Source organism: Coregonus lavaretus (assembly GCF_964263955.1).
Source record: "Coregonus lavaretus genome assembly, chromosome: 24".
NCBI classification, from domain to species: Eukaryota; Metazoa; Chordata; class Actinopteri; order Salmoniformes; family Salmonidae; genus Coregonus; species Coregonus lavaretus.
In genome coordinates this window covers 12,060,103-12,075,012 of record NC_140011.1, presented here as the reverse complement: position 1 = coordinate 12,075,012, position 14,910 = coordinate 12,060,103, and the positions used below count along the sequence as shown (strand labels likewise).

The window sequence follows — 14,910 nt, the reverse complement described above, 5'->3', positions numbered from 1 at the left end:
ATGGAGTAAAAAGTACATTATTTTCTTTAGGAATGTAGTGAGGTAAAAGTTGTCAAAAATATAAATAGTAAAGTTCAGATACCCCCCAAAAACGACTTAAGTAGTACTTTAAAGTATTTTTACTTAAGTATTTTACACCACTGCTAGTTTATGGCATTAATACTGTACCGTGTTTGACTGCTTTTAGTGTCTCAAAACGATTTAATTTGAGTGGTCCACAATTTTATTTTTCTGTATCTGTATTTTATATTGTCAACTATTGTATAATTTGTGGAGTGAAACTGTTTATCTAACTATTTTTCTAACTTTTCTTAATAGAATAACTGTTCTACAAACCAGATTGAACCCTATTGAATGGTAATCCCCAACACATTTGAGCTATGTTCTCTCCTCCCCCACTCAATTCCCCCTTCTCTCCTCCTCTCTCCCTCCTCCTCTGCCTCCAAATGATGCTGGAAAATATATTGTCTTTTCATTTTTATACAGATGAGTAGAAGAACAAGGAGTCAAGAACAACACACAAATCAGAAAGATGAGTTCATTTGAGCCAGCATCATTATTGGTAACCCTGGACAAAGTGCTATAGGGCAGTTTACTTTGGGCTGGAAGGTAAAACATGCTGCAGGACTAAAATAATAGCTAGCCTTGACCTAGTAGGCTACCGCTGTTTCCAGTTCTTGGCAAGTTTACCAGTAAAAATAATCAATAATTCCAATATTGTTAGCTACACAAGTAGTGAATAGCAGAAGGAAGCATTGCATTCACCTCACTGATTTGGGTAAAATTGAATTTCTTGCATTTCACCTTTTTTGCTGTCTATCTGATCTGCTGTCAAAAAGCCCGCGCTGTCATTTGAAAAATGCAGCATTGGTCCAACCAACCAAAACAAGCCAATAACAGCCGTAAATGAAGTTGATTTTTGAAACATTATACCATGTTCCAATGCCAAAAGAGAAAAGATTGATTGACACATAATCTGTTTGAAATACACCCAATTGGGTTTAAACGAAGGCGGGCTCATTCAGGGGCCTATATGATCGTGAATCGGCGATGTTTTTCAATATTTTGTGCGGTTAACCGTTGAAAGTCGCATAGCCAAGGCAGACTAGCTAGCCAACTGTCGAACAAATTTTTTAAAAACATTAATTAGCTACAGGTCTTACTTATAATCAACATGGTAAGTTTCTGTCAAGAAGATGAGTGACAAGTAAACCAATTTTAGTCAAATTATCTGATGTTAGCTAACATTGGCTACCTAGCTAGCTAACTTAACATTAGCTAATTCGTAACTAACCATTCAGCGATGATGTAATAGCTATCTAAGTAACATAAATCAGCCAGCTTTTACACATTTATCTTGAGAGCTAGCAAATTTAGTCAAATTTTATTTCTCCACAGCGTGAGTGCATTTCTATCCACGTTGGTCAGGCCGGTGTTCAGATCGGGAATGCCTGCTGGGAGCTGTACTGCTTGGAGCATGGGATCCAGCCCAATGGTCAGATGCCCAGCGACAAAACCATCGGCGGAGGGGACGATTCCTTCAACACTTTCTTCAGCGAGACTGGAGCGGGAAAACACGTCCCTCGTGCAGTGTTTGTTGACCTCGAACCAACTGTTGTTGGTAAGGACGAACATTTGCTAAAATATTGACATGACTCTGATTTTTTACATTGATAAAATCCAGCCTGAACAGAGTTGTGATTTTTCATAGATGAGGTCCGCACTGGGACATACCGTCAGTTGTTCCACCCGGAGCAGCTCATCACCGGTAAGGAGGATGCCGCCAACAACTATGCTCGTGGCCACTACACTATTGGCAAGGAGATCGTGGATCTGGTGCTGGACCGAGTTCGCAAGCTGGTGAGTAGCAGCTTGCGAACGCGTGGCAATGTGTTTCCAACTACTAGTTATGTAACTTTACTAGCAAGCTACTTGAACAGAGTTGTAAACCTGTGAGGCCAGTCTGTCCCTAACCTAGAGTCCTGCACGGGTCAGTTTTTTGGATCTGCTCCCCCGCGTCGGCCACATCAATGTGGAGCCCAAACTTGATATTCAACATCAGAGACTGTAATTGTTGGACATAGTATACTGTAAAAACACCAGCAAATCCGTTCCAAGGGATTTTTATTTTGGAAATCTGTTCCAAAGTATTTCCACGCATAATAGACAGATATACAGTGGGGGGGGGGAAAGTATTTAGTCAGCCACCAATTGTGCAAGTTCTCCCACTTAAAAAGATGAGCGAGGCCTGTAATTTTCATCATAGGTACACGTCAACTATGACAGACAAAATGAGAATTTTCTTTCCAGAAAATCACATTGTAGGATTTTTAATGAATTTATTTGCAAATTATGGTGGAAAATAAGTATTTGGTCAATAACAAAAGTTTCTCAATACTTTGTTATATACCCTTTGTTGGCAATGACACAGGTCAAACGTTCTCTGTAAGTCTTCACAAGGTTTTCACACACTGTTGCTGGTATTTTGGCCCATTCCTCCATGCAGATCTCCTCTAGAGCAGTGATGTTTTGGAGCTGTCGCTGGGCAACACAGACTTTCAACTCCCTCCAAAGATTTTCTATGGGGTTGAGATCTGGAGACTGGCTAGGCCACTCCAGGACCTTGAAATGCTTCTTACGAAGCCACTCCTTCGTTGCCCGGGCAGTGTGTTTGGGATCATTGTCATGCTGAAAGACCCAGCCACGTTTCATCTTCAATGCCCTTGCTGATGGAAGGAGGTTTTCACTCAAAATCTCACGATACATGGCCCTATTCATTCTTTCCTTTACACGGATCAGTCGTCCTGGTCCCTTTGCAGAAAAACAGCCCCAAAGCATGATGTTTCCACTCCCATGCTTCACAGTAGGTATGGTGTTCTTTGGCTGCAACTCAGCATTCTTTGTCCTCCAAACACGACGAGTTGAGTTTTTACCTAAAAGTTATATTTTGGTTTCATCTGACCATATGACATTCTCCCAATCCTCTTCTGGATCATCCAAATGCACTCTATTTTGGAAATCTGTTCCAAAGTATTTCCACACATAATAGACAGATATACAGTGGGGGAAAAAAGTATTTAGTCAGCCACCAATTGTGCAAGTTCTCCCACTTAAAAAGATGAGAGAGGCCTGTAATTTTCATCATAGGTACACGTCAACTATGACAGACAAATTGAGAGAGAAAAATCCAGAAAATCACATTGTACGATTTTTAATGATTTTATTTGCAAATTATGGTGGAAAATAAGTATTTGGTCACCTAAAATCAAGCAAGATTTCTGGCTCTCACAGACCTGTAACTTCTTCTTTAAGGGGCTCCTCTGTCCTCCACTCGTTACCTGTATTAATGGCACCTGTTTGAACTTGTTATCAGTATAAAAGACACCTGTCCACAACCTCAAACAGTCACACTCCAAACTCCACTATGGCCAAGACCAAAGAGCTGTCAAAGGACACCAGAAACAAAATTGTAGACCTGCACCAGGCTGGGAAGACTGAATCTCCAATAGGTAAGCAGCTTGGTTTGAAGAAATCATCTGTGGGAGCAATTATTAGGAAATGGAAGACATACAAGACCACTGATAATCTCCCTCGATCTGGGGCTCCACGCAAGATCTCACCCTGTGGGGTCAAAATGATCACAAGAACGGTGAGCAAAAATCCCAGAACCACACGGGGGGACCTAGTGAATGACCTGCAGAGAGCTGAGACCAAAGTAACAAAGCCTACCATCAGTAACACACTACGCCGCCAGGGACTCAAATCCTGCAGTGCCAGACGTGTCCCCTTGCTTAAGCCAGTACATGTCCAGGCCCGTCTGAAGTTTGCTATAGTGCATTTGGATGATCCAGAAGAGGTTTGGGAGAATGTCATATGGTCAGATGAAACCAAAATATAACTTTTTGGTAAAAACTCAACTCGTCGTGTTTGGAGGACAAAGAATTCTGAGTTGCATCCAAAGAACACCATACCTACTGTGAAGCATGGGGGTGGAAACATCATGCTTTGGGGCTGTTTTTCTGCAAAGGGACCAGGACGACTGATCCGTGTAAAGGAAAGAATGAATGGGGCCATGTATCGTGAGATTTTGAGTGAAAACCTCCTTCCATCAGCAAGGGCATTGAAGATGAAACGTGGCTGGGTCTTTCAGCATGACAATGATCCCAAACACACCGCCTGGGCAACGAAGGAGTGGCTTCGTAAGAAGCATTTCAAGGTCCTGGAGTGGCCTAGCCAGTCTCCAGATCTCAACCCCATAGAAAATCTTTGGAGGGAGTTGAAAGTACGTGTTGCCCAGCGACAGCCCCAAAACATCACTGCTCTAGAGGAGATCTGCGTGGAGGAATGGGCCAAAATACCAGCAACAGTGTGAAAACCTTGTGAAGACTTAAAGAAAACGTTTGACCTGTGTCATTGCCAACAAAGGGTATATAACAAAGTATTGAGAAACGTTTGTTATTGACCAAATACTTATTTTCCACCATAATTTGCAAATAAATTCATTAAAAATCCTACAATGTGATTTTCTGGAAAGAAAATTCTCATTTTGTCTGTCATAGTTGACGTGTACCTATGATGAAAATTACAGGCCTCTCTCATCTTTTTAAGTGGGAGAACTTGCACAATTGGTGGCTGACTAAATACTTTTTTCCCCCACTGTATGTGATTGTAAGCGAGGTTTGAAATGATTATGTCTTAGTCAAATATGCTCTGTTTGGCCTTCTTCCAGTCAATTTGCAGTCTACAAATTGTTTGCAATTACATTCTGGCCCCCTGACCATCAGCTCATGATAAAATCGGCCAGCGGCTGAATCTAGTTGATGATCCCTGGGCTATAGGCTACAAAAGGAACCTACATTTATTTAGTAGGCTATTAGCTACTCAACCAGTTACCAGCCGCACAGGTTTAAACTGTATATGGCCTGTGTATGGTCTAAATGAACTAAAGCAGGAATTAATGTAATAATTATCTGATAATTAACTAAATTATTGTAAACAAATACCTGCTTGCACTTTTGCAGGCTGTGTATCCATCTACCGGGTTGTTGACCTCCTTGTCAACAATGACTCAAATTGTTCCAAACTAGCGAATTTCACTATCATAACCTTTCTTTTTATTGCTCCTGTTACATTAGCCAATTTTGCGTGATCTAGGAGTCGGGTAAAATAAACTTGGCAACATGTTGTCGAGTGGTGGAAGGGAACATAAGCTCTGCGCTTGGACAAATTAGGAATGTTTCAGCACCACACAAATAGGCCTGCTAATGGACAGTTCCCTGCTCCACTCTCTCACTGCATGGCTGGTATTCTAGGCCTGGCTATGTCTGCCTCACTGCTCACATAGCCTAATGGAATTTGCAACACAATAAAAAAATAAGATCCTGGGTTTGTAAAAAAAACATTTGATTTACAATGTTTCAGACCAGCAATATAATTGTTCTGAACCGCGAGCCGACCCAAGGGTTGAAATAATGTTTTCATTCCCGCCAGCTGAGTTTTCAGTTCAACCGCAGGGAACCGTGAGTATCCAACACGATGCAGGACTCTACCCTTACCCCTTGTGTTCTTTGTACCCCCCCAGTCGGACCAGTGCACTGGGCTTCAGGGCTTCCTGATCTTCCACAGCTTTGGTGGTGGAACTGGCTCCGGCTTTGCCTCTCTGCTCATGGAGAGACTGTCTGTGGACTATGGCAAGAAGTCCAAACTGGAGTTTGCCATTTACCCCGCCCCTCAGGTATTTCTAAGGTTTAGTTGCTCACATGAATATTTGGTAGATTTCCACATCAGCAAAGCTAGTTCTGTACTTTATCCCTGTACTCAATACTTGTGTTTGTTTAATATGTACATTTTCATTATGTGTAACCTAATGATGACTGTTCTACCTCTTGTGTGTGTGTTCAGGTGTCCACAGCTGTGGTGGAGCCCTACAACTCTATCCTGACCACCCACACCACCCTGGAACACTCGGACTGTGCCTTCATGGTCGACAACGAGGCCATCTATGACATCTGCCGTCGTAACCTGGACATTGAGCGCCCCACCTATACTAACCTCAACAGGCTCATTGGCCAGATTGTCTCCTCCATCACCGCCTCGCTGCGTTTTGATGGAGCCCTCAACGTGGACCTGACTGAGTTCCAGACCAACCTTGTGCCATACCCCCGTATCCACTTCCCCCTGGTCACCTACGCACCTGTCATCTCTGCTGAGAAGGCCTACCACGAGATGCTCTCTGTGGCAGAGATCACCAACGCCTGCTTCGAGCCCGCCAACCAGATGGTGAAGTGTGACCCTCGCCATGGCAAGTACATGGCCTGCTGCATGCTGTACCGTGGGGATGTGGTGCCCAAGGACGTCAACGCTGCCATCGCCACCATCAAGACCAAACGCACCATCCAGTTTGTCGACTGGTGCCCCACCGGCTTCAAGGTAAACAAGCAATGGGTTTATTCATTCACAATGATCTATGTTCCTTAACCTTTTCAAGTATAATTGGTTAGTCAGGTTTTTAGACCATTTTTTTCTTCTTGTGCCCTACAGGTAGGCATCAACTACCAGCCACCCACAGTGGTGCCAGGTGGAGATCTTGCCAAGGTCCAAAGAGCCGTGTGCATGTTGAGCAACACCACAGCCATCGCTGAGGCCTGGGCTCGGCTTGACCACAAGTTTGACCTGATGTATGCCAAGCGTGCCTTTGTGCACTGGTATGTGGGAGAGGGTATGGAGGAGGGTGAGTTCTCCGAGGCCAGAGAAGATCTGGCTGCCCTGGAGAAGGACTACGAGGAAGTGGGAGTGGATTCAGTGGAGGGAGAGGCTGAGGAAGGAGAGGAGTACTGAACCCTGACCTGATAGCAAATTCTTTACTGTTGATTGGCAATTTTAATACAAGTTCTGTGTTTTTGGTACATTCTCCTGTGGATTTTTCCCCACATGATTTGCAAAAAAAGTTGTTTTAAGTTTTCAAAACCTTTTTTTGTAAGCAGGAAAATATACCTTCTTTTTTTGCAAAGTTATTCATTTAAACAATATCTGCACAGAATATATAACTCACTATGTCCAGTTGATAGAAACAAATGGAGACTACTGGGACATTAGGCAGAGCACACATAAGTATCAGTTATAAAACATGTATTGATTAAATGGAAAATGGTCAAGTCAACCAGTCTGCTAGTCTATCATTACAAGATGAATGTTAGTTCCTATGAAGTATAAAACAGGTGTACAGTACCAGGGGGGCTTTAGAAAATGTATTGTTTGAAGATCTGTAGATCATGTTTAATATGAATAAATAAGGTCTAAGGTTAACAGGCTTAGGATATCTGTTGAATGAGATAATATCAGTCAGTTAACATCACCTTTAGGAATTATGAAGCCTTTATGTGCTTTTGTTTTTAAATAACAAATTCTTCAACATTCACCAAAAGTGACGTTAGCTGATGAAGATTAACTCATAAAAAAACGTATAAGATCTTCTAAGCCTGTGTTTACCAAATACATTATATTTGGTGTTTATCCAAAAACCCTACAAAAACGCCATTAATTTTCTTAATAGTCTTTGTCCATCGAACCATGCCGGAGTTGGTGCCTGCAAAAAGACGCCACCATTACTATTTCTCACTATTGCGAATGTACCCATTGGAGCAAAGCAGGAAGTGCACCCATCAGTCTGCTGGGATTTGTTGAATCAATGCAACTAACATTACAAATACATTCAATTGCATGAGCCACATGAATTAGAATCATTTGAATGAACATTCTACATTACCATGTAAATGATTGTGTCACAATACCAGGCAGCCATTGCGAGTGTACCCATGAATTTACCAGTCAACTTGCCAGGGTTAGAGGTGCCAAGCCTGTTCTATTCATTCTATTTCTATGGTGTAGCAATCCTTCCACTCCTTGTCACGCCATGTCATATGCTAAACATTAGTACAAGGAGTGGGATGTTAGCTGAACAGGTTGGTACCCAGCCTACTTCTGTAAGTGCAAATGTAGGGAACACACTGTAAATCTTCTCACTCAACCTGGTCAGAGCATTTTGTATTATTCTGTACATAAATCCGAGACATTCCATTTATACTGAACAAAAATAAAACGGAACATGCAACAATTTCAAAGATTTCACTGAGTTACAGTTCATATAAGGAAATCATTCGATTGAAATAAATAAATTAGACCCTAATCTGGATTTAACATGACTGGGAATACAGATATGCATCTGTTGGTCACAGATACCTTCACATTTCAATCACTATAATGCTGAACTTTGGCGATAGGGATTGAATCAAGCCCTGAGTCTGTCTGTGTGAGAGTAGGGAGCCTCTCAGAGAAGCCTGCCAGTCAGGATTTTGCGTTACCGACAGAGGGGCATTGCTTAATTTGATCCGGCACCGCTCCGTTTTGGACTGTTTCGTTCCGGGACCTATTTGACCGGATCCGTTACCTCTTTGGCATGAAAAATAATAGCTGCTTTTTGCAATGTAAAAATTTAAATAAAAGCGATCAGTTCATTCAAGTTGGCTCATCCCTAATTGTCCTGCCCCAACCCCCCAGCTTCTACCCCCAATATGTGAAAAAGTAGATTTTCATGGTTTATGGTTTGCGTAACATTGTAACCTACGTTTGAGACCAATGCGTGGCCATGGCTGTGTGAGTAGCCGCCTGTATCTCTCACAGAACTAGAATGAGATTAACTTTCTATGATCTCTCTCCCTCCCTCCCTCTGCTCTGATAGACATGAGCCTGCAACTCTCATCTCTCCAGCGTTGCACTTCATTATTTATTTATTTTTATAAACTGGGTGGTTAGAGCCCTGAATTCTGATAGGCTGAAAGCCATGGTATATCAGACCTTATACCACGGGTATGACAAAACATTTAATTTGACTGTTCTAATTACATTGGTAACCAGTGTATAAAAGCAATAAGGCTCCTCGGGGGTTTGTGATATATGGCCAATATACCACGGCTAAGGGCTGAGTCCAGGCACTCCCCGTGTTGTGTTGTGCATAAGAACAGCCCTTAGCCATGGTATATTGGCCATATACCACACCTCCTCGGGCCTTATTGCTTAAATAGAATCATAGCTGCATGAAGGGTTCTGGAGGAGCTGCAGCAGCCCTGATGAATTGAAATACATTTGCCAAAGTTATAGAATAACTGCTGTCTGTTCAGAAAGAAATGAAATAATTCAGAATAGCCTACTACACCATGAAAATGCCCATAATGTATCCACAGAGGATCAATAGCTTATTTTTTTTCAAATTGCCTAGCTGTGGATTGTGTGTAGCCCAATAACAAGGAATTGCCTACAGTCGGGAACAGCATGCAGACAAAAACAGGCCTTTCGCAATATTTCAAATACAGTCACAGGAAAACAGGTTGGAACCCAAATGGCTCCTGCTGAAACGAGAAGACTAATCTATCTGCTGTAGGCTAGCAAAATATTTGATCACTTCCAAATATTGCTTTACAAAGTAAAACAAGAGCGAGATATAGGCTTTTGGCAAGAACGCATCGGCCATCACCGGCGAGTGAGCTGGAAAGCATGTTTAGGACTATCATTTCCTCCTCATATTGTAGCCTACACACACCTAGGCCTATGGTATTGATGGATTCAAGGTCGTTTTTATTGATCTCAGATTCTCAGTTTTTCAGTGTCAAAGTAGCCTGTCTTTTCGATCATTTGTGCAGTATTAAAAAATATTCTGCCAAAGTCTCCGCTCTTGTAAAAATATGTAGAATTGTATGAAATGCGTTTATAAAAGGCACAATCTTTCCCAGACCCTAGGCTACTAAAATGTTCCCCATTTGTAAGTGCCTCTACTCTACTGCTATATGCCACTACACAAATGCGATGATATGCATGCAATCAGTGCTTTATTATAAAGGTTATTTTTTTTCTCATGCGTTCCGGTACCTCAAAGCTCCCCAAGGCACCCCCCTCTCGCGCTCACATTTTGTTCCTGCACCTCCCGATTTACAAATTAAGCACTGCAGAGGAGCTGTCATTGGTTAGGTCACTAACCCTTGTTTGGGCAATGCTCCCCTTCCAGTGTTCCTCAGTCACGGGTCAAGGGTCAAGGTAGGGAAAGGCATGGGGGGATAGGGGGCCACTGGGCAGGCAGCTGTGCTGGGGCGCTTACGTGTCTTTTTGTCGAGCAAAACTTTTGTGGAAGGTACTATGCAGCGCACAGATCCCCTTGCGACTCAACGTGGTCGAGATATGTTAATTTTCCTTGTAGGCCTATTTGGCGCGGAAACTGTGAAGCCAGCTATATAGCCTGTTGCCTGTTTCTGTTTATGAGTCTTTTATTAAAGAATGTGAAACAATGTTGTGTCTGTTTGCTCCTTTTCATTAAATCATGCATAGTTGTTCTTAATATGGCCTAAAATAAATGTGATCATATGGGGCAGAATATTATCTATATTTATTTATTTATTTATTTTATTTCACCTTTATTTAACCAGGTAAGCCAGTTGAGAACAAGTTCTCATTTACAACTGCGACCTGGCCAAGATAAAGCAAAGCAGTGCGATAAAAACAACAACAACACAGAGTTACATATGGAATAAACAAAAACGTACAGTCAATAACAAAATAGAAAATCTATATACAGTGTGTGCAAATGTAGTAAGTTATGGAGGTAAAGCAATAAATAGGCCATAGTGCAAAATAATTACAATTTAGTATTAACACTGGAGAGATAGATGTGCAGAAGATGATGTGCAAATAGAGATACTGGGGTGCAAATGAGCAAAATAAATAACAATGTAAATAACAATATGGGGATGAGGTAGTTGGGTGGGCTAATTACAGATGGGCTGTGTACAGGTACAGTGATCGGTAAGCTGCTCTGACAACTGATGCTTAAAGTTAATGAGGGAGATAAGTGTCTCCAGCTTCAGAGATTTTTGTAGTTTGTCCCAGTCATTTGCAGCAGAGAGCTGGAAGGAATGGCGGCCAAAGGAGGTGTTGGCTTAGGCTATAGCGTACCACATTTTGATCAGTTATGAAAATAAAACATTTATTGTGGAAAAATTGATCTGGTAAAAGGCTGTCATTTCAGCGTTTCTCAATACGGAAGTGGTCAGATGACGCGGATGCTACGCTACAAGACTGTTTTGCTAGCACAGACTGGAATATGTCCCGGGATTCATCCAATGGCATTGAGGAGTATACCACCTCAGTCATCGGCTTCATCAATAAGTGCATCGACAAGTCATCCCCACAGTGACCGTACGTACATATCCCAACCAGAAGCCATAGATTACAGGCAACATCCGCACCGAGCTAAAGGCTAGAGCTGCGCTTTGAAGGAGCGGGACACTAATCCGGACGCTTATAAGAAATCCCGCTATGCCCTCAGATGAAACATCAAACAGGCAAAGGGTCAATACAGGACTAAGATTGAATCCTACTACACCAGCTCTGACGCTCGTCAGATGTGGCTGGGCTTGCAAACTATTACGGACTGCAAATGGAAACCCAGCCTCTGCCTGACCGAGTCTGTAATACCTACATGTTTCAAGCAGACCACCATAGTCCCTGTGCCCAAGAAAGCGAAAGGTAACCTGCCTAAATGACTACCGCACCATAGCACTCACGTCAGTAGTCATGAAGTGCTTTGAAAGGCTGGTCATGGCTCACATCAACACCATCATCCCGGAAACCCTAGGCCCACTCCAATTCGCATGCCGCCCCCAACAGATCCACAGATGACGCAATCTCAATCGCACTCTACACTGCCCTTTTCCACCTGGACAAAAGGAACACATTTTACATTTACATTTTAGTCATTTATGTGAGAATGCATTGACTACAGCTCAGCGTTCAACACCATAGTGCCCACAAAGCTCATCACTAAGCTAAGGACCCTGGGACTAAACACCTCCCTCTGCAACTGGATCCTGGACTTCCTGACAGGCCGCCCCCAGGTGGTAAGGGTAGGCAACAACACATCTGCCACGCTGATCCTTAACATGAGGGCCCCTCAGGGGTGCGTGCTTATTCCCCTCCTGTACTCCATGTTCACCCACGACTGCATGGCCAAGCACGACTCCAACACTATCATTAAGTTTGCTGACGACACAACAGTGGTAGGCCTGATCACCGACAATGATGAGACAGCCTATAGGGAGGAGGTCAGAGACCTTTTAGTGTGGTGCCAGGACAACAACCTCTCCCTCAACGTGAGCAAGACAAAGGAGCTGATCGTGGACTACAGGAAAAGGAGGGCCGAACATGACCCCATTCACATCGACGGGGCTGTAGTGGAGCGGGTCGAGAACTTCAAGTTCCTTGGTGTCCACATCACCAACAATCTGTCATGGTCCAAACACACAAAGACAGTCGTGAAGAGGGCACGACAACACATTTTCCCCCTCAGGAGACTGAAAAGATTTGGCATGGGTCCCCAGATCCTCAAAAAGTCCTACAGCTGCACCATCGAGAGCATCCTGACCGGTTGCATCACCGCCTGGTATGGCAACTGCTCGTCATCCGACCGTAAGGCGCTACAGAGGGTAGTGCATACGGCCCAGTACATCACTGGGGCCAAGCTTCCTGCCATCCAGGACCTATATACCTACCGTCAACCAATCATGTCAATGCGGAGCTATACAGAGTCCTCCATATTGTTACGAAATTCCAAATTTGGGAGGCGCAAGGGGATGCATTTACAGAGCTCGATTTGGCCACTGTAAGCCGCCAGAGGCTCCGAAATTGCATCACATCCTCCGTACAGCAGAACCTCTGGGTGATGACCAGTCATATTGAGTGGTTCCCATGACGAATTTGACGCTATGCGACCCAAGGCGTCTTTCTTTTTCCCAACGCAGTTAAGCCCAAACCACGCCCCGTTATTCAGAGGGGCGTTCTACAACGCTTTGAGCGCTCTCCAAGTCCGGAAGTGAATATCAAGTAGGGCGAAATTTCTGTCACTGATTAATAACATTTGCCCTTGTACTTCAAGATTGAAAAATATTTCAGTCACTGATTAATAACATTTGCCCTTGTATTTCAAGATTGAAAAATATTTCAGTCACTGATTAATAACATTTGCCTAAATCCTTAATACATACATATGTTTTCTATGCCAGTGGCTAACAACTCCCCTTGAGCATTTTGTCTTTGATTGAGACAGTAGGAACTTCAAGGTGAACATCATTTTCCTTCACATGTGCTTTATTCACTTTGGGTGAGAACTATTTGCATATACTGAGTCAGACAACTTGTGATGTCTAATTTCTGATGGCCTTTTCCTTTTAGCATGTAAACAGTATGGGTACTCAGAGCCGCTGTTCTGGCCTTTTGGTCGTCCAGTCGTGAGACGCCATTTTGTACCAGCTTTGGTGGAACGACGGGCAACAGCTGTAGGCTGACAGGGAATCATAGGGCCTGGTCGTCTGGCAGCTCTTCGGAGTGCTGCTGCGCTGTTGGCCGCTGGGCTGATGTGAGACTTACCAAAGCAATGGATAGCTGACACAATCCTTGATGGATTGCCTTTAATTGCATTAAATTGCTTTGCCATTGCCACCAGTGCCTCACTGAAGTTGTCATCGATACTCAGCCTGTTGAGGTCATCCAGCATTCCAGCAACCAGGTCAGTTGGTGAAAAGTGTATGCACTCACTGACTGTAAGACGCTCTGGATAAGAGTCACTGTTAAATAATGTCAGTGCTAAATGTGAACTTACCCTCATCATTGTCACTGGGCACAGCCTGTTGGCAGAAGCGCACTCTGTTTGTTCCTCCAAGCAGGTGGCCATGTCTGCAAGTGAACATAGAAACTACTAAGATACGTCTACTAAGGTACAATGCACAATGAAGGTTGTATATTTGGATGGTTCAACTGCACTCAATATGGATGACAACACCATATACCATTATTTGAAAACAACAGTGGAAAACGATAACCCAAACAGGTTACAAGTGCCAGTCTAAATACTTTTCCTGTATTCATTCATGAAGTGCAGATGTACTGAACATTGATGTTTTAAGCTTGATACCTTTTACTGGTGAGTTTTGATCCCCTAGTTGTTGATTGGAATGAGCTGTAGGTAATAGTTAGAATCATGCTGGTAAATGATATGACAATCTATTTTAGTGGTTGTGGTATGTCTGTGAAACAGTGTAAGTATACTTGTTGAGTACAGGCATGTTACCTGTGTCTGACTTACCTCTTGGCTGATTATGCTGCCTTTTGTCCCTCAGGGGTTGCAGGAACTCCAGGGAAATGTTCTATAACTGGTATTCAAACTACATACAATGAACACTGATGCATGTATTTATGTACATTAACAGTACATTCATTTCATGTTGGGTTTTATCATGTTTTGTTGGCACTGCATTACCTCCTGATGTTATTTTAAAGAGCTCAGCCCGCGTCTCCAGTGTTGTGGGAAGGAAGTTGCTGGAGAAGCATCCAAAGTTCTGCACCACTGCAGCCTGGTGCTTACATGGTGCTCCTGTATGGCCTACTGGGTAGGTACACAGCTCCACCTCCATATCAACTGTGTAGACAGTGCCTGGAGTGGTGCCCTTCACACTAAACTTCTTCTCTTCAATCTAGGATATTATATCAAAATGTATATAAGAAGATCTCAATCAAATTTGGTAAGATATGTATGAGGCCTGTGATAGTAATATGCTTTTATTTACCTGGCAGATGTCTGACCGTTGAAAATTGCTCTCCAAAGCAATGAATCTATACTTATGACCAGCCTACCAACGTCCAAGTGCCACGTCTGTCACCTTGGCTTCATAGTAGGTCTCCAAGCGAGATGTAAGGAGATCAAACAGCTGCGGCAGGTTGAAGGCTTTGGTCCTCTGGAGGATTTTCTCTTTCAGGACTCTCATGGCAGCTTCCACGTAGTTGTTGGTATCATTCCCACGGGTAAGCATGTCC

At 43.1% G+C, this 14,910-nt stretch overlaps 1 protein-coding gene across 1 annotated transcript; it reads left to right on the top strand.

The window, feature by feature from the left end:
- Nucleotides 1-1,063: 1,063 nt before the first annotated feature.
- Nucleotides 1,064-7,157, top strand: LOC311100301 (tubulin alpha chain, testis-specific). The gene is made up of 6 exons (XM_084141164.1): nucleotides 1,064-1,177; nucleotides 1,399-1,621; nucleotides 1,712-1,860; nucleotides 5,582-5,734; nucleotides 5,902-6,429; nucleotides 6,541-7,157. Exons 1-6 carry the CDS (start codon nucleotides 1,175-1,177, stop codon nucleotides 6,835-6,837), a joined length of 1,353 nt encoding a protein of 450 aa, XP_083997290.1. The 5' UTR covers nucleotides 1,064-1,174; the 3' UTR covers nucleotides 6,838-7,157.
- Nucleotides 7,158-14,910: the final 7,753 nt, after the last annotated feature.

Coding starts and splice junctions, on each gene's coding strand:
- LOC311100301 (XM_084141164.1), top strand. Junction 5,735..5,901: donor CCATTTACCCCGCCCCTCAG/GTATTTCTAAGG, acceptor GTGTGTGTTCAG/GTGTCCACAGCTGTGGTGGA. Junction 6,430..6,540: donor GGTGCCCCACCGGCTTCAAG/GTAAACAAGCAA, acceptor TGTGCCCTACAG/GTAGGCATCAACTACCAGCC.